Raw genomic sequence first — 20,874 nt, forward strand, 5'->3', positions numbered from 1 at the left:
AAGCAAGTCATCAACATGACAGTCTCGGCACAGCACTCATCAATTAAAGTTGTAATGTTTTTTTTTTAAATACAATTATCAAAATCTATAAATGTGGAAATGTGGAACATTTTGTACTTAGCTTTTCTGTTTTCCAACCATGAAACCCAACACTAACGGTTTTCCTATTATATAACCTTAGAATTGTAGCGTTTTGTTCTTTCTGGTGATAAGCGTTTAGAATTCCCTTTTTGTACATTTTATTTGTGTGGTATTAGCTGTATACCTATAAGTGGTCTATATTAATTGTTTTCCATTTTAGAGGAATTTGGAAGCTATTTAAAAACATACAGGAGGTCTCCTTTCCTACAGCAAATATTTAGAAATGGAAAGTGTGTCTTTATAAGTATCATCACCGACTCGATCTCGATTTATCCAAGTCTGTAACATAAAAGTTTGAAAAAGACCATTTGGTAAAACAAACACCAAGTGGTAGAAATTACAAAAAAAAAATCCAAACTTCCATCTGTTTCCTAAAATGTATTTAAATTAATATCACTGGAAGTCCTGCTGTTGTGTTAATTTAGTGTGCAGACAGCTGTTGAATCTGTTTTAAAAATCCCTTTAAATTTATGTTTACATTCTTATGATTTCCTCTGAAAATACGTAATTATTTAATTTTTAACTGCTGAGAGGACCATCTTCAGCACATGAATAATTAGATAAAGCTAACCACTGTTTTTTTTTAAATATAAAACTGAAAGTCATGACAAATTCAAGAGAAAATTCACTGATCTTTAATCTTTGATCTGATTTGTGTACTTATGATTCCCTCTGAAAGTAGACAAATTTTAACTACTGGGGCGACAAATGTCAACATTTTCATCACATGGATAATTAAATCATGCTAAATCCCATTTTTTAAATAAAGCCCCAAACACGAACAAATTACAAAGTAATATCATTGTTTTTGAACTCTTGAGCTGATTGGTTTTAAACTGAAGATCAATGACACTCAGACTTCGAGAAGGCAAGAGTGTGACAAAATTGCACTCAGCGGTAAATGGTCAGTTGAATTCATGGCTTCTCTGATGTGGATTATAAATAAGGTGTCCCCCTTTTAAAATTCAAAAGAAACATTATCTACTTCCAAATATTCTTTATAAAATAAAAGACAGATCAGTGCTCATTGTTGTTTGGTCAGCCTCAATCATTCTCATATCTCATTTGGGAGAATTGGACAATAGATGTCATGTTAGTTTTGACAGTCAGAGCCTACCCTATGACAATGACAAAATTAAATTTGACAGCACCACAATGTGAAGATTTACCTCACAGCACACACAGCACATTTGCTAGTCATAACGGCACAGTTTAATGAGTGGTGAACCCAGGAAGCTGTTCCAGTTTTTTTTCTTTCTTTCTCTGAATGGGATAAATGAATAACCAGTTAATACCAATCAGGAATTGAAGCCATATAACCACACTGTTACATACCCTGTTTTTGTCTGAAATGCAATAAGCGAGCCAGTTTGCATGCACATTCAGAAGCAGCTAATGTGAGGAACATTTGTTGTGCATTCTGACAAAATCTGTTACATTTAACTGAAGAGTCCCTTCTTCTGATATAATCAACTAATCAGCTATATTATTTTGTTAAAAAAAACACAGCTGACAATTATAGCTTTTATGTCCATTTGCAGGGGAAAAAGTAAAGGGATATGGAGTTATACAAGCAGAAATAGTATAAATAAAATATTCATATAAAAATAGTCTCTTACAAAATATATTCTCTTGACCATGGTTAATTTTTCCACATGAAGGAAATTTGTCTGGAGTATCAACGTTGTTTATAGTTTTACTTGAAAAACTAGACAATGGGTAACTTCTATCAATTACCAAAGTCAGTATAGTGGCTTATAAAACAGAAATAAGAGGCAGTTTGATGTTCCAGACAACTAGCAGCAAACAGCAGGGAAACAAAAATATCACAAAAAAAAATCTATTTTCAGCTTGGCTTTGCAGGAAACAATACAATATGCTTCTCCGCAAAGTATATCAGTGGTATCATATGAAGTCCTGTTATTTACAGCTCCAGTGTTTCTTGCTTGTGTTTTTTTCTGCATCTACAAACAAAAATAGCAAATCCTCCACAAGGAAATCCTATTATTTACTTTCCATGTAGAACAGTCCCATACAAAATCAGTAGTTTATTAAATAAATTAATATTAGTTTTTTTAATCTAAATAAACTGTTAAATATTGCAATTACTGTTTCATTTTATATTATGGCAAAATGTCCCCAAAGTCCTCAGCACAATTCCTCCAAATCTAGGTAATGAATAGTGGTACACAGGTTTCAGAACAATGATCCGGTGTGTGGGAGAAGAGAACTTATAGCAGGCAATCCAGTGGTGATCCAAACCGCCAAACAGAATAGAAGACTTTCATGATTGCAGAAACCTCCATCTGCATAATCCACACTGAAAGCATGCAAAGGACAATGCTGACCCTGTCTGTCTGTTCCCATCAAAGGTTTGTCTCCCACTAGGCAAACCTCTACCATCAGGTCTTTTAAATTCTAACAGGAGAACATTGCCCTTCTCCTGGTTGATGTTAGAAGCCCTTGTTGCTCTGAATAAGTGGGAGAATATATTCTGTCTTCGGGATCACGGCTTTTTTCCCTTTTGTGTTTCTTAGTGTCATTTTTCTTTATACAGCCCTGCACAGACCGGGCAGTACTGCAGGCATTCCCAGTTGCTTCTCCATCCAGATCGAAAGGAACACTTAGCCGCTGGTAGGAATCATGTGCAAATGAAGTGTAATTTCTTTTTTTTCCGAGAAAAATAATTCTCGTGTGCACACATATAGCGATGTGTGTGTATGTGTATCATATAAATAGTTCATTTACAGGTGTACACCTCTGTTCTTTCACTGCAAGTGTTGCATTTGACATAGCAGCACCACAGGAACTTACAGTTGCACTGCCACACTCTTGAGTACTGGTGTGTGTTATAGCCTCGTCCACAGCACATAAGATCACAGGCATTGCCCTGCAGTGCTGTTTTGTTACATATTCGGCCTTGAGTTCCCACACTGCCTGTCACTGGGTCCTCCTCACAGTAGTTTGGTGATTTATCAATGTAAACCAAGTCTGTATCCATGGGCTTGCGGTAGGAGAGCGGCTTTTTTATTTTCAGGAAAGTGGGCCGCTTGTTCCTGCTGGCTCTCACTGGCTCCACATGGACTGCTTGGTTGTACTTTTCCTTGAGGATGTATCCCAGCTCGCGGAACTTGGGAAGGGTTGTCCAGCACGTTTTCGTCGTGCAGGACCCAGAAACTCCGTGACACTTGCATTCCAATCGCATGTTCTTTTCAAGGATCTAAAAAAAGACAGCAAAGAAAGAAAATGAATTGGGTGTTTCTGTTAAGGAACAGTATGTCACAGGTTTAAAATGAGAAAAAAAAGAACAGAATCATATTCGCTGAATGAGTGTATTAGTAAGAAGTATCTGAGAGCTATTGGTTTTCGAATTTAGCAGCATTGATAAACAGATTGATTTTCACGGGCTAAAAGCACTTGATTCAAGTTAACAGTTTACTTGGTTATTTACCACAGAAAGATTGTTAAAGTACATATTTTTAGTTTTAATTAGTTACAAACACCCAGCTAAATAGTTGACTTTTAGTGTCTAAAAAAAGATATTTCAAAATTAATTAGCATTTTTTTCAGCATTTTCCCCTGGTACTCTTCCTGTGATGATGTGACCCTAACCCTCAACAACCCTATTTGCAGGACACACCACAACCCTCCTATGCTTTGACCTTCTGTGTGACAAATATCACAGATTATTATGAATACTTATGTAACTGTTATGTTTCTTGGAACAATAGCCGTAAACAATTATGAATGCTGTCATGGCAACATACATTGTCTCTATGAATGTGTGATGCTGATGACTTAAGGCCTCATCTAAAGGAAGCATGACTAAAAATTCTTATGCAAAATCTGAGAGTGACTAGCTTCAGTAGCATCCAGTTATGAATTGGCTTCATTACTCTGCTCTCCTCCCCACTGAGAGCTGGTGTGTGGTGAGCGTCCCGGCACACTATGGCTGCCGTCGCATCATCCAGGTGGGGCTGTACATTGGTGGTGCTGGAGGGGAGTCCCCATTACCTGTAAAGCGCTTTGAGTGGAGTGTCCAGAAAAGTGCTACAGTATATAAGTGTAAGCAATTATTATTATTATTATTATGTACTTTTTATTACTTTAACAACTTTCTCTGACCAACACCCTCCCTCTTGTCGCTCCTTAAGTGAAAAAGTTAGGTGCTTTTAAGGAGTGGATGTTATAAATCCAAGCATTTTAAAGGGTTAGAAATGTAAAGTACAGGGGCTGTCATGTTGTGACCCACAAACCCCCATGGATTCACATGGGTTGTTTTGGGTTTCAGGTCTGGCTGGAGAGTCAAAGACAGAGTTCAGCAGTGACCTAAGAGTGGTCATGGTTAGAAATCAAAGTCAGTTGGGGTGAACTTCCCTTAGACACCAAGCATCATCTCTGTACACTCCTTCAGCAGAGATCACTGGCTGCTGAGCTCTAAAGTCACTAGTGGGAATGGTGTCTGAATTATTAACAAATGAGGAGAGGGTGTAGACATCAATACTGAGTTCTGCTTCCTCACATGTAGTTAATAACTAAAATATCAGGCATTCCAGATTGACAGGAGGAATAGAAAAAGAGAAGTATGATCAATCTTTAATTAATAAGAAACTATTATAGATTTAAAAAAGACTTGGTTCTAATTAGAGAAATCTAGCCCTAACATAGCAGAGGTTTGAAAAGTCACATATGTGTTTAGACAGAGTTGACAATTCAAAGGGAGAAAGATGAAAATCTAACTAAAAAAAAACAGTTTTTACAATTTCTCACAGAAGTCTTTAATGTTATATTCAATATTATACTCCCAACAAGATAGTCTACTGTATGATTCTCAGTTGATATTGTTAGGTTATAATTTAAGATGTCATAATAACTATACCAATACCAGCAAAATATCTGAGTATGATGTAAATGAATTAGTGCCGCACAAACCACAAAGAGTTTTTCTTTAGCTGGTTGGGTGAAAATAAACCCTTCATTCCCTCTGTTCTGTATTCTGTATAGTGAACTACAAGACCCTGAAAAAATGTAATTAAAATGGGAATAGACACGAAAAGAAAAGAGGGGTCTTGCTCAGACAGTAGAGAGAGGGGGCTTCTGCTTTGGCTAAGCAGAGCAGCAGGGATCACCAAACCAAAATTAATTTCTGGAATTAAGCCCTGTAACCCATATAGAAAATCGTTTCCATTTATTTCGAACAGACACATGATAAGACTTGAGTCAATAAGTATATTACAAATGAGAGAAAATGTTAAAAATCTGGAGGACCAAAAAAGAGTCAGTCTTTGAACAGGACCAGAACATGTGCAAAAGCATGCAAGAGCATGATGTCATCTCTCGCTGGCTGGATTTACACCTGGATATATCCTAGCGATCTGGCTTTGTTAATTGTTTCCTTAGTGTGTCTCCAGTTTGCCTTGTGCACCTTCTGATAATTGGCATGGTTAAGTCCTTTCAGTTAATGGAATCATTGCTTAAGTAAAATAAGTATTCTGAGGAGATGCAACAGCAGGCAGTCATACAGAAAATAACAAGACACTGCCAGAAAGAGCTGACAGTGCAGATATACACTAATTCCTTAATATTGACAATAAGGGAGAAATAAAGTAACTGTAGCAGGAGTCTTCAGTTTTAAAAAAAATATTACTTTAAATGATTACCAAAAGTGTTTAGATTTGAAAGAGGCCACTCTGTCAAAGCACTGTACCACACAGCGCAGAGTATTACAAAATGGAATATTTGAAAACAAGTAATTAACTGATAAAAGATCTGTAGTCAGCACAAGGATATATTATCAACAGTTTCCTCTATGAACACTCAAGTGTCTGGAAATGTCTTCTGTAACCGGTGATAAGTATTAAGAAACAAACGGTCTCTACCCAGCTTCCCAGTCCTCCCACTCTCCTGTTCTGTACACAAACCCTCTCATTCAGAATTCCATTTTTTGGGGGTCTGGATCATGAACAGACCATTAAAAAGATGTTTAGCGCTAAGTGAAAGAGAAATAGCCAGGAAAGGCATCAATTTATGGGGAAATAATCAATCTTATGCGACGGTTTTAGGATAGCTTCATCAGATAGCAGTGTTCAATTAAACTTTTTTACACCAGGGAGACACATAGGTTAGTAAAAGCACATCGTGCAGATTCCTTGGCCTGTGGAATATGTGTCTACAAGCTAAGTATTCCAGCTTATTTTTGAAATAGTTTTACAGGTTGAGACAAAGGTTTTTAAACATTCCAAGTGAAGAATGCAAAAGTTCCTAAACTCAATGTGCCAGGTTATGGTTTTGCTTGCTTCACGCTTTAAACCACAAAGGAAAGAGAGGGTTGTAAATGAAAACAGAAACACAAAGATTACGCACACATAAATATTAAGCACATGCAAACTTTCTGCCACCCTGTAGCCACCTCCTGGCCACTTTTTTGGGGTTTGTTTCTACCACGATGAACAATGTAATGCAGATCTCCAGCCATGAGGTAGTGCAAGCATCAATCAAGTGTGTAAAAAATAAGGACAGACATTCTTTGCTATGCAAAGACTGGGAGCCTAGCAAAACAGACATAATAGATCTGAAATAAACAGAGTGAGAAAGACATTCACAGAGTGCCTAAAAACAATAGCCCTGTGTACACTGTACACAGATAAAGAAAGGGCATCACGTTTCAGCTTTCCATGAGTAGTTTAGATTATCCACATCTTTCACCATGCAATAGAGCTTGTCTGCAGAGAGATATTACATAAGATATTAAACAGTCTTAACTCTTCCTTTTTCATCTTTGATGTCCTTGGTTTAAGTAGCTTGGCTTTGGAGTGAGCATTACATTTTCAGAACAAGGTTTCTGTGTTTTTCTTTCAAGGCTTAGTCTTTTGGGCAGAAAAAAGACAACAGCAGGTTTGTGGACATGATGCCAAAGATGCTAATTAAGTAACTAAACACCATTAAAACAGTCCTTTCTTTGTGCTGTAAAGGGTAATAATTGAAATTATGTTTAGAAAGGTTATAAAGGTATCAGCACTTGTGGTTCAAGGTATTTAAATGTTATATTTATGATCACGTATTCAGTGAAACTAAAAATCAATTTTGAGAACGCCACCTTGATTGCATACTGTGCAAAACAAAGGTCAGAAAAGTGGTTATGTTTGACATCCATTACAAGAACATTGACTTTCGTCCATTTGTAAAGTAAAATGAAAGAACTGTTAATTGCTAAGGTTAAATGTTTGCTGGACATTTTGAGACTTGAGTAGCAATTCACATGCCTTGTGTGGTAGGCACAAAATCAGCATTAAAGTTTACTGACATGCTGTCTACCCCAGCTAAATGTAAACATCTCTTCCAAATGCTAGATCACAGAACTAGACTAGATTCCAAATGTTGACCATTTCCTATTTTGAAAGTAAAATTAAAAAAAATGTTTTATCAGCAGCGATAAAATACACCAAGGTGTTTCACACTGAAAACTTCACTAAGAGCCACTTCAAAACCAGCTGGAGACTGAGCACAAGAAATTGGCACAGCAGTCCATTATTGTATTGCTTGACACTGTGAAGTATAGATTCACTAGGTTGCATTCAGTAACTGCTACTAAAGAATTGTAAATACAAAAGACTCTGTCCTACTTGATTTAAACACATATGCAGTTTCTTTGGGGTGAAATGTTATATATTTTTACTTAAGCACTGTTACCTTTTAGCTTTTTTCAAATATTTTTTACATGTTAGTTGCACATTTCTACATTGTTTTTTGTTCATTTTATAATTCACAAAAGAAAACCTATTCAGGGCATTTAGAACTGGCCCCCACAATCACTATCAATCACAATCACTATCACAATCAGATCAGCTATACTGTGACTAAAAACTACTGACAGCCTTTGTCTTCCTGTATTAGATCTGGGTGAATAAAATGAATTCCAGCACACTGCCATTAATTTGATTAGCATAAATAAGAACTATTCAATAAAGAGGCCCCTTTCTGCAAGAAAGAAATACAGAAAGGATGAGCCGCTGAACAGTTTGTACATTGAGAAGCAATTTACCTGTCTAGATAAAGGAGCATGCATTTAGTTGCACATAATGACCAGCACAAAATTCTTACTAAAAGTCCAAGTGGATTTTTTCTATGATAGGTGATACTACAGTAGATGTCTGAAGCAGCCCTCTGTGGATCACAGTGATAATGCCACCAGCTTAGATGTTTCTTTTCAATTCACTGGGTAGGAATCCTATAGTATCAGAGAAGCCTCACCCACTTTTTAATTATTCTCTTTTTTTCCCCCCGTTGTCGTTTGAGTACCTAGACTTTCTGGAGACTAAAAGCAATTTTCAGCGGCTTGAAATGCATTGCAGGGCTTAATCTTGGTCGGGGTCCCATTCGCAGAAAAGCTTTTTTTCCCCTCTGTTATTGAAGTAATACCCCCATCAGAGGCATAGACTGTGTCACAGACCCCGCATACTAAGGGGAATACAGGTATAATCCAGGAAAGGTAGTACCTTTCACCTCTTCTGTGTCTTCTTGTGAAAGTGCTACAGCATTCCTGTAGCATTAATACATATTTATTCAGGACATTGAATTAGATACAGCAAAGACCTTGCACAAAGTGTCATTGATCTGTGAATGCAACAAAAGTAGCACCTCATATACTTATTAACAACTTTGCACAATTTTCCAAGTTGTAAAAAGAACCTCACCTTCAGTCATTCAGTCCAAGTATGTTACTATTTCACTAACTTCATATTCCATGCTTAAAACACAGTTCTTTTTGCATATAGTATATATATATACAATATATATATATATATGTATATATATACAAGTTTTTAAAAAATCCTTGGTACAAAATCAAAGACAGATCAGTTGTCAAGACACGCTGCCATACTGGAAACCACCATTAATGTATTACCAAACAAAAAAGCACAATTTTTACCCAGTTAAGGGAAGTACAATTATTTTTTTCCAGTCAAAGTAACAGGTTTGAAAAAATAACCTAGAATTGGCTGTTCAAGATCATTCTAAGCAGACACAAAATGGGAAAGAGTTAATTTTATTTACTCTGCTGTCTGCTTTCTCCATCTTATTTACACTTCCAAGCCTCACTTATCACGATTTGAGATTTTACTTGGCTCTATAAAAGACTTTGCTGTACCCTTTTACATTTTAATCCTCACCAGCATCGGCCAGGTAAATCTACCGGAGTCTCTGGGCTTTAACAGTCATGAATCTCTGAATGCTGCCAAAATCTACATACCAGCAGATAAAGGTCTGGCAGTTTACTATAAGTGGGAGAACTGAGAACCATCAACACCTCAAAGCCAAATTTTCAAGGGTTTTATGTCACTGACTCACTTCACTCAACAATGGACTTTTTTAATGAGTCTTAGACATATAATTATTATAAGTATGGCTTTGTGCAAATTGACTAGTTTTTAAGATATAGACCTTATAATGCTTTTACCAATGCTACTGTACATGCAAGGATAATTGAGTCTTTTTGCTTTGCTGCAAAACTGTCTTTCTGTAAGCCTTATAGTTCCATTTTTTTCAAGTTGTATTTAATAATAGAAACATATTACAAGGTCACACCACTGCATGGTGCACAGTACACTCCAGCATCATCAGTACTTTCCTCACAGAGGTTCAAGGTCATCAGGGCTTTTAATTATAGCACCAAAACCATAACCAGTCATGGGCTTCTTCACAGCCCTGAACTCTGGCAATCCATAAAGCTGCTACTTCTACAGCAGCTCTTCCTGAAAGCTTCCTTTCATTTCATAAAAGAAAACCTGTTTAATCTCTAACTGACTGTTATACCCTTAAACTTAATAAGAGGCCCAGATCCTTGGCAAATTTTATCAGCTGGAAAGCATGCTAAAGAACAGGGATTATAAATCACAATGCCAAGGTTACTTAGCTGATTCCTGTATCTATTAACCCCCTCCATCGATGGACATACTGTTTTCTGATATTAAGCAGTTGTGTCTAGCTAGATGCGTCCTGCTTCTGTTCTTTTGCTTCATAGCCTATATAGTGATATACGGTACAGGCATATACAGTGATTATAAATGTGAAGTTTCACTGCATGAGATGTAAAGTGCCCTCTTCTACTGCACTTTGGCGCAAACCTTTTTGAGAAGGTTTTATAGTTGCACGTGTGACTGGCAATACCACTGAAACACAGATCTCTACACTTTCTGTCCCATTGGATGTGCTGAATATTTACCTTGCGTCCCGCTTCGTTGTTATGCAGGTTCATTAGCGTTCTGGCGTTCTGTTTAATCTCCCTGGCGTCCACAAACACCTTGGAGAACCCCAGACCATAGCGGATGTCGGCAGAGCAGCCCCCCCATTTCCAGCCCTCCTCCTGGTTGTAGAAGCCCTGCTTCTCTTTGTCACAGCCGCAGTCGCTCAGGTTGCCCTGGGTGCAGGCCGCAGTGATGGCGTGGGCAATGCCAGCAGCGATGATGGCGTAGGTGAAGGCAGCCTCTTTACTGCCTGAAAAAAAAAAGAAGAAAATAAAAAATTGCTTAGTAGCTGACAGCATTTTCCAATGTTTCATACATTGTCTACCCTCCTAACATACCTGACATAGCTTTCCTTTAAACAGCAAGCAGAAATAATAAAATGCAATCCCTGTGCCAAGTTTTCCACATCTATCACACATGCTCAGCATGGGTAAATGGCAACTCACATTTGTTTTCAGGGGAGTAATATGCAACACAAGCTCCATAATGAAGACGTGCTGGAGGTTTTGTTGATAATGGCCTATAACGTTAAATGGGCTTCTCATATGCAATTAATAAAGAATTAATGTGATTAAGTCTCATTTTTTTCTTTTAATTCATGGAGGCCAGACAGGGTAAGGCTCTCAACTGTGATTATAAATAAAGCATACATAAATGAGCCCTGGCTATAAAACACTGACAAATCAGAGCATTCCATCTATTGTGCTCGAATCATATTTCATAAGAAAGCAGCAAGCAGGTGAATCACTTTAAAGACCGGCTACTACAAAAGGAAGGAAAAGTCATCCTATTGAATGAGCACAATAAGGATAAGTTTACTCAAGAGACAATAGAATGGAAAAGACAGGGTTATGTGTTTAGACTTAAGTTTGGCCTGCATCCCAGGTTCCGTCCCATAAGAACACCACCCTTCAGAGGTGAGAAACACACAGGAGCTGAAACTCCGAGGTACAGTGATCACTTGCCACCAGTCTTTCGACCCGTCCACTGGGAAGAGCAGGGACAGAGATTGTATCCACAGATATGATGAAAAGAGGGAATTGCTTTAAATTTAAATCAGGTTAATATTCAGATAGATGCATTGAAAGATGCTGTGTCAAGGATCATAAGAGTCGTATTGTTACCTGTCCTGTTTTTGTAAAAAATGAACAGAGATTCAGAAGTTTTAGGTATATTTTTGGTCCACTGGTTGCTTTTTCCCTTTGGGGCAGGGCTATTAGTTAAAAGACTGATGACCCACATTTTCCAGCTTAAGCCTGGATTACAACAGACTCTTTTTTATCAGTATAGAGTTGTCACTGCCCACCCTCAACCCTTACCCTCCTGGTGTCATACCTAACTGATCTGGAGAATTTAGGAATTTCTTCCTGACTGTGGAACTGGTGTAACTTACAACAAATCTGTCCCAGAATGAGCAAGCCTGAAAGTAGACTTACTGAGTAAATTGAAAAGCATCAGGTTTCATATAACCCACGGTGATTTGTCAAACAAAGGTGGAACCTTGACACTGATCCCTAATTAAGCATTAAGTCTCTTCCTTGTGATTTTTTTTTTAGCTCATCACTCAAACCTGTGGTATCTTTCAGTTAACTAATTTTCAGTTAGTTCACACAACAATCAATTGCCCTAATAACTGTTTAAAATGCTTCAGATAGTATTTGGAGATAAAACATAAAAATAAGAAATATATAAAAGCCCTAGTTTAAGGATAATTCATTCCATCTTGCTCATTGGTAGGCATAAGGGGATAATGCACCATCCTTGAAGTGGAGTTTTTTTGTACTCAGACACTGGAGTGTTAATGCTATTTGCATTTGCAATTTGCCTTTAAAAACAGTGCAATGTGTAATTGTGACACCATGTATAGGAAGAAAAACCACCACATTTATACATTATTCTTAAACTTGAATTTAATTGATAGTAACTCTCATTATTATAACGTTGCATAAATGCAGTATTGAGATTTTGTTCTTGCATCTGTGAAGTTGCTTCAATTCAAATGAAAGTAACTTCTTTCGTATATCAGATTTACCTTATCTTTCTGTGTTATAAAACAAAAAATATCTGACAGGGTGTTACGAGAGATAAGGGTGTTTCAAGCACCACACTGCAAACTCGGCATTCTGAATGTGTATTCCTTCCAATGTGGATATGTTTTACACCTTAAAATTATTACTGAGTTTGGGACGGCCAACCAAAACATTTTTTTCCCAGCTGATGTATTTGGATGGCTTACACCCAGGAGTCAACCACTCCAGGAGTCAAGGATAAGACTGCACTTAGCCTGAAAACCCTTATTGATCTTTTTGGTCTCTCCAGTGCTGTGTGCACCCTTCAGGAAGGAACTCCTCAGGATCCTGCATTTTTTGTTCACTTATTTGCACTGCCAATTAATCATTAATATACAGAGATAAGTTTGACAAATTCTCTGATATATTAAACACACAATTCAGCAGCAGTGATTTCCAGGTACTGTTAGTATCTTCATTGAAACCATTTTAATCTGGGCATTTCACTGAATTCCCATTGCTTTTTCCATAAAAACACTATAGATGGTGCTCTATGTTTTTATATGTACTTAATGCATTTTCTTTCATATGTAGGCCTACAAATGACAGCAGTAAAGTAATAGACAGGAAACCAGGAAGCAAAAGGCTTAAGGAAAAGGACTTAGAACGCAAAGACTCCAAATTCAAGCCCTGTCTATGCCATTTAGTCACAGTATGTACCTTAAGACAAGAGCTTATCCTGCAGATGAGATAAAAATTGAGATCCTGTTGTAAGTGCTGTTGTTAATACATAGTTCACCCCTTAAAAGTTTTAGATAGTTAATTATTTTTTTTAATTAGTTGTGTTACAATAGGTGAACTTTTAAACACAATAAGTTGTAGGAACCCAGATATATCTGTACATGTGTATTATACTCCTTTATTCCCTTGCATCTTTTGCTGCAAAGCTTATTTTTGTCTCACGGTTTCATTAAATAATCTTTTGTGTGTAACTCTTAAAGGTCTACAGCTAGAAATGTAACATTAAAAATCACTTTGCATGCTATTGGTTCACAGCTTGGGGCACTTGGAATGGTCTTTGCACCACCGTCTATAGCATTCTGTTTGGGCACTCCTTAACACTGCTGTTTAAAAATCCTGTGAATATGATGATCAGCCACACACCAGGAGGGAACTACCTACTGTATCCCTTGTTAGCTGAAAGTCAATAAAAAATGGCACCTGTTAGCAAGCTCTCCACCACAAGCAGGGTGAGTGACTGGGAGGATGCCAAGTTGTGCCAGAACAAGACAATGAAAGCATCAATATACAACTGACAACTGACATTTTGTTGTTTTTTAAAACTGTCCTAAAAGTTAAAAAAAAAAGTCATACTTAGGGTAAACGATTCCTCTGAAGGATTATGTGCTGTATCAGATGTGTTCAGCTTGCTGTTAAGATTATCAAGTTATTTTCATTTTTAGACTAAAATCTTTATTCTTTTCTTCTAACTTTAAGCAATGTATTTCCCACTGAGCTAAACAGAGATTTAAATATTCAAATACTGTAATATGTACTGTATATATATATGAATGGTTAAAAAACAAAAAAAGATTAACTGTTTATGACAAAACCTAATTATTCCAGTTTATTGTGATGTAAACAGAGACATTTTCACTTATCCTTCTTGCAACATTTTTAAAAGATTACTTTTTAATATACCATAAGGTACATACTTAGAAATGTGATATTTCTAACTACAACTTCACTATTCATAAACTGTTCAAAAACAAAAATGATAACCTTGTCACTGCTCCACTTCCCCTGGAGCCAAAGTATGTGCTAACCTGTTTTTGATAAACATCTTGGACTGGTGCCCTTTCAATTTAAAAAAAATGCCATTTTTAAGCATCAATTATGCAGTTTTTTATGGATTGAATGGGAAGAAGGCCAAAAAACAAGGTGTGCCTATAGACGTGATCTCTGGTTGCTTTAAAATGGTGAAAAATGCAGAACCTCATATTAGGAAAACTTGCATATTTCTAGTTCCATTGAATGCAAACGGTATCCTCATTTAAACCACGATACACTGAAAACATAAACTACTGATAAAAAATGCTATAAACCTTCTGTGTTATGATAAGTGTCTCGACACTTTCTGGAATATCAAAATCTGGAGCTTAAAAGAATTAGGCTGCTTAGAACCTCCTCTTGCCAACTCTGCAATGCAAAAGGTTAATTTATAAACCAAAGACAGTGTGCTTGTTGGGACCTGAGGCTTTTCTGCTGAAAGGAAAAAAAGTTTTTTGAACACACAGGGTGGCAGAAATTAAATCAAAAAGGTTACTCCCTTTATAAAACCAGGTACAGTACAGAAGCCCAATAAACTGAATTACAAGGGTTCCCTTACATGGCAGACATGCTTTTCAGAAATCAGCATTTTATAAGCTTTTTTTAATTGTTGGACCAATTGGTGTTTCCCTAACCCAGGGATATATTCCACCAGTAGCAGAGTAGCTCTCTGTAAGTGCTTGTGTGCCTTCAAGCTCCAACAGCATCTCCAGCATGAGCTGTAGACAAACCACAGTAAAGATCCCAAGCTTTCCATTCATGGTCACAAATCATGCCCTGGGAGAGCTAGATGAACCAGTTCTCTTCAACTTCACTGTGTATAGTAATAGAAAATTAAATAACCAATAGGACCACTGGTCTTCTATGCTGGTGTTTATGTAAAGACTCCAGCACAGAACTTCAGAAGACTTCACCAGTGTCAAGAGACTCCCCAGTCACAGCCTAAACAGTGACACACCACCCACTCCCTCCTTTTGTCATCATATGCTAAACAGGAGAAAACTGCTCTGAAAGATGTCAGCATGACCTGCATCTGTAGTGAAGCTGACACAAATGTCATTAAATGAATGGTAATATGAAACAGCAATCTCTGTGTTTCTCCATGCCCTGTGACAAGAATGACAAGGTAATTGAAGTGTTTTCTCATTTTCATGCACAAAACACCATAGGCTGCAAATTGTAATAAATGTTTTAGTATTACACACTAATAAGCCAAATATGTATAACATTTGTACTCAATTAAGTAATTCATTGCAATGTACTGTCCTGCTAAACCATCCATAAAATCCATCTGAATGAGGGCGTGCTTAACATTCTTGATTGAGAAATCTCCATTTTTCCCCCCAAATCACCATAATCACCCCATTTTTTTGCCCCAATTACTAAGAATCACAACAAGAGTTCTAACTGAATTTGATGTCTCGAAGAGTGCTGTATCATCTTAAGAATCCGCTTCTCTTTATTTACAGAAATCTAGGATGCTTTTACCCACACTAAATTTAACTGAAATTTAAAAACTAAACATTTCATAGCTGTTGCATTGTGCCAGGTCTCACTGTTCATCCTTTTCAGTAATTTGGGCTCTCCGATATTTCAAAAGAAGCAGAAGATACATATTAAAACTTGATCTACTCTTTCTTTCTCGCATAATAGGGTTGTGTGGGCAATGAAGTTCCCTCTAGCCATCTTCTGAAGGTCAATAGCCACTAGTCCTGCAGTATTTTTTCACCACCAAGTGTCCATTGACTTTGAAAACATCATCCAAGAAATGTCATCTAAACAGCAATTCATCAATGTGTCTGTGATTCAACACCACTGCTGAACCTCAAAAGAAACTCAAATATGCCTCAGGAAAAAGGATAGCATTACGGTAAAAAAATCAATGTTTTGTGTGTTCCTTTCTTTAGAATTTGCTTCATACTTTCCACTTTTTAAAAAAAAAACACATCATATAACATCTATTCATGATAAATCCAGCAGAGTGGTGCTTGCCCAGTAGATCGTGTATTAATTAGTTGAGATATCAATTCTGAAATCCCCAGAAAGATTAAAGATGTTCAGGAAGGAGAACATTAAAAACTTGTTTTTACAAAAATCACAACACAAGTAGAAGCAGACAGATGATTTTGTGCTTCTAAAGTGTTTAGGTGTTTAAAGGTGTTGGGATAAGATAACTGTTTCCCTCAGTAAATGTAGGCCACTGAAGAAGTGTGTGTTGCAATTTCCTAGTGTCTTTCTTCAATTAATTAAGCAGAAGGCAAAATCCATCTTTGACACCAGAGGCCATTTTATATTGTGAAAAGAGCAAGAAAATCTTCTAGCAGTTTTGTACTCATTTATAATTTATAATCGAACTATAGAAAAGGCTTTTGAAAATCTAAGTAGTAAATTGTGGTCCTAGTTTAAGATTAAGTCTTAAGAATAAGACTGAGCACAGTTTAGTTACCTGTTCTCTATTCAAATATAGCAGAAATTCTCTCTTGTTTTCTCTTAATTTCAAAATACAAAATCTATTAGGCAAATGAAACCTCATTTTGGTAACAATGTATATTTAAGATATGTTGTCCATTAAAATACACAAATTTGAAGTACAACAGCAATAACTAATTGATTTTTTTAAACTATTGTAATTATTGTTTAAGATACTTTTTCACTTGTTTGTCCATTTTGCGCATTGAGAACATGCTTTTTTGTGAAAGTGATTTTTTTTAATTAATGAGTTTAATAGCTTGCTCCTTTGTTGAATGAAGTGACAATATAACAATTAAATTAGAAAACAATGTGGTACCAAAATCACAAAAATAAAAATAACATTATTTGTGGTATATTTAAAAGCAGTGTGTTAATGGTTTCCAGATTAAGTCTGTTTTAACCATGTTGTTAGAGTAGATCTTGAAATCATCAGTACATTTTATGCTTCACACATTTTAAGCATAGGTGACTGACTCAAAGTGACGTCATGACTTTAGCATTTGATCGTCTGATTTATATCGTCTGATGGAGAAAGGAGGAAATTGATAAAGAATTTTCTCGTTTTGTTGGTCTTATTAGTATTCTTTCATCACATTGATACAATACGTGCACTGTTGCCTTGGCTACCTTATCCATCCCTTAAATCGAAGAAAAATATTTATTATTAAGATGGGGCAAAATATTTTGTACATATAATAATTAAAGGTCCACTACTACCACTTAGAGGAATCATACTTTAGATAGAAGTACTGCATTTGTGAATTGATCGGATTTAATATTTTGACTTTAAAATGTCTATTCATTTGCACAATAAAGTTGTTGTAGTCCCCACAAAAACGGTGTAAGGTCATTTGGGCTGTGTGTGCATTAAAAACGAGGACTGAACTCCGTGCAGAAATTTGACAAAACGATCATGCAGATTGGAAACTTAACATCTACGTGTTCTCGGAAAGTATACATTTATTATCACTTGCCTAACGTGTGTGGGGTTTTTTTTTTGAAGGAATGGTGTCATGACTCATGAGTGTCAGGTTTGGAGGAATAGATTTGTAACATACCCACTTTCAACTCTTTGCCAAAGACAGTTCGCTCTCCTAGCGCCGAGCAGTTCCAGCGGCCGTTTTTGAACTGGAATTGACATTCGTTGATGCCCATCTGGGCTCCTTCTCCGATCACTATGATGGCGTCAGGTCTGCTCTGACAGATAGTCCTCTGTCTCGGTGCCAAACCTGGAATCTTGTTACAAATGATACTTGCTCCCAAAGCCACCACTGAAGAGAAACCCCTAGGAAGGACAAAGGGAAAATGAAAACCTAGTACGAACTTAACGATGTACCTGTGAACCTGTGCCATTTCTGGCAGCAGGCTAGTGCAAATGGTCTGATGGTGATTTCTTGAAACACTGAAAAATAAGTTGGCTCACTCGGTAATTGGTCATTCAACATATTTGTGCCGAGTACTTAGCTCACACACGTGTTTTTTTAAAAAAAGTGGCTTTTTTTCAGCTTCAGAGATTTATTCTTTTTGTTTGAATGTTTCCCACTTTCAACCACCAATGTTAACATTGCAGTATCATCTCGGCAAACGCGAACTATCAGATGCAACAGCACGGCGCGGCGAAGGTTAGATTGTGTATTGCGGATCTGCTCCACTGTGGCGTTATAGAAGAATGACGTTTCAAGGCATAGACCGTTGAGACTTAATGCCGAGACATGAAAACACCAGCCTTCCCCTATCACTTTCTCTAGAATTAAAACACAGATAAAGAAATCTGAGATCTTTGCCCAAACGTGACAGCACTTCCTGAAGAAGGTATGTTGTAAAACTACCTTTGCACAGCCTGTAATGGTGATACATGCACCTATCCCCAGATTTCTTACAAAAACTTTAAGATTTGCTAAGAAAAGGGTAAAATGCAGAACACTTTAAAATCTGCTAAGAAAAAAGTAAAAATACAAGAAACAACTAATTGATGGCTTCGAGAATTTGTCATTTCTTTTATTCTATTAATTTGGAATGATCATCTAAGAAACGGTCATTTAAAATCACGTTTCTGTGTCAATAATGAAATATCTGCTAATTCTGTCAGCAATGCTACGCATTGTTACAATTCACTAATTACAATATGAATTCTCATAACTATTCGCTGCAAATGTTTAATTCATTCATTCCAAGCGCTTATTTTGCTTTTTGTTTATAACGAAACGTTTGCAGTTATTCAATAATAGGTAATATGAACTAAATTAAACTTTAGAGGAGAAACGTAAGTAAAAAAATGATAGTTGTACTATAGCTGTCCATAAATTGATCCATTTTTATTAAAAAATAAGTTCCTATGAAGTCACATAGTGCATTTTATACAGTATATCCCCTGTATCACAAAAATAAAAAATAATCAACTTTCACTTAAGACATTTTCCGTTTTTTATTGTCTTTTATGTGAACACTTTCAACTCTTTAAATACAATAATTTACCAGTTATAATATTCCCAACCACCATAGCCTTTCTGTTTTTCCCAGCAGAAAATTCCCTCTCGCACAACCTTGCGCACTTCAGCATTATCAGGTCCCAACACGCTGAGATGAAGGAAAGATACTTACCCTATTTTGAGATACACAATCCCAAGACAAAGAAAAATATGGAAAATCCAGCGTCGCGTTTTCCTGTTCATGGTGTTTCCCCCTTTCTCTTTGGTAGGTTTGCAAAAATAAAATAACCTTTCCTGGGGGGGTTCTTGGTGGTGTTGCCCCCAGACGGACCAACTCCAGGACAAGTTTGCAGACAAAACGCAAGACCTCAGTGCTAATTGTAAATTCCAGTGTAAAATCACTGCAGATGAATCCCGTAACTTCTCCGTGCGTATCCCTTTCGACGTTTATTTGGTGTTTGGATGCATGTCACAGGTAGTTTCAGAGATGTAAGTGTTTTAGCATAGCCGGAGTAATCTCAAACACACAGTTCCTGCTCGTCAGTCAGGTTCTATATATCTACCTCATCTATCAGGGCGTGTTCTGAAGAGAAATAGAGCCCTTCTCTGGAGTGCCATAAATAATCCCAGATTGTGCATTCATCTGTTTATTAACGAGAGGTTACAGAGCGCAGGCATCTTCAAATTCTGTTACTAGGATAGTTGATCACAACTGCCTAAAAATATTCATCAGTTAAAAAAAATACTACAATTGATAACTAATACAGCGTTTTTAACAGAATTAAGTCTGGGAGTGAAGATTCAACCCAAATGTGTTTATGCTCATTTTCTCCTCATTGAAAATGGTTAGCCCGGACTAAAGCTACTCACTGACCCAGTAGAATATTGAACAAAACGAACGAAAAACGTCATAGTCTGTTTCTTTGAAATCTGTTTCTTTGCTTTTGGGGGGATCGTTCACTACGGTGTGTCATTTTTGTATTATTTTGTCTGTGCTGTGACTTTCTACCTGCGACTCGCGCGAAAGAAAAAGGAGACAAAATCAGAATCTTTGCTGGGCAAAGGAGACGTTCCTCCTTAAAACAGATACTGGCGTGAAGCAACGCACTTTTCTTGTACCTCTGTGCGATATACAGCCGGTTTTATCTCATTTCCCCCCTACTCAGTCGCTCCTCCTTTCTTGTGCACGACCACTTGTTTGACTTTTTAATTCAATTTCACATATTTTACTCCACTGGTGCTGGAGCTCGGATCCAGGAATTATCACACCAATAATTATTTGACCAGCAGCTCCTACCCGCTAAATGCCACCATCTTAATAGCCCGGCGAAGAGCACTTGACCAAACGCTGCTTTTTTTTTTCTTCTGCATTCTTTGACAATCAGATCTTATCTGATTTATTAAGGAGGCTAGACCATTTGAAGACCACACACAAAAGGCTATTGGCCTCTTAACATCTTCACTGCACAAATATTATTTCCTTTTAAAAACGCTTTAAGTATGAAACGAAAGGACCACATGCTCCAACATTTCACTGTTGGAAACACACACATACTGTACGGTATATATAAATTCAGATGATAAAGTTTTAGTTGCAAATTTACTTGCATCGACCCAGTCCAATTGATAAAATATTAAATCAATAAAATGAAACGTGAACCCTTTTGTTGTACATTTTTTCAGACTTTCGTGCATATTTTTAACTTCTGTACTAAATTTGTCACATCTTTACAATTATATATATATGGT

General features: G+C 36.8%; 1 protein-coding gene across 1 annotated transcript; it reads right to left on the reverse strand.

The window, feature by feature from the left end:
- Window positions 1-1,337: 1,337 nt before the first annotated feature.
- Window positions 1,338-19,653, reverse strand: wnt7aa (wingless-type MMTV integration site family, member 7Aa). The gene is made up of 4 exons (XM_088916449.1): window positions 19,298-19,653; window positions 17,755-17,981; window positions 10,364-10,635; window positions 1,338-3,361 (listed from the first exon to the last, which is right to left on the reverse strand). Exons 1-4 carry the CDS (start codon window positions 19,366-19,368, stop codon window positions 2,882-2,884), a joined length of 1,050 nt encoding a protein of 349 aa, XP_088772575.1. The 5' UTR covers window positions 19,369-19,653; the 3' UTR covers window positions 1,338-2,881.
- Window positions 19,654-20,874: the final 1,221 nt, after the last annotated feature.

Source organism: Atractosteus spatula, chromosome 5, assembly GCF_055471065.1.
Source record: "Atractosteus spatula isolate fAtrSpa1 chromosome 5, fAtrSpa1.hap1, whole genome shotgun sequence".
NCBI lineage: Eukaryota > Metazoa > Chordata > Actinopteri > Semionotiformes > Lepisosteidae > Atractosteus > Atractosteus spatula.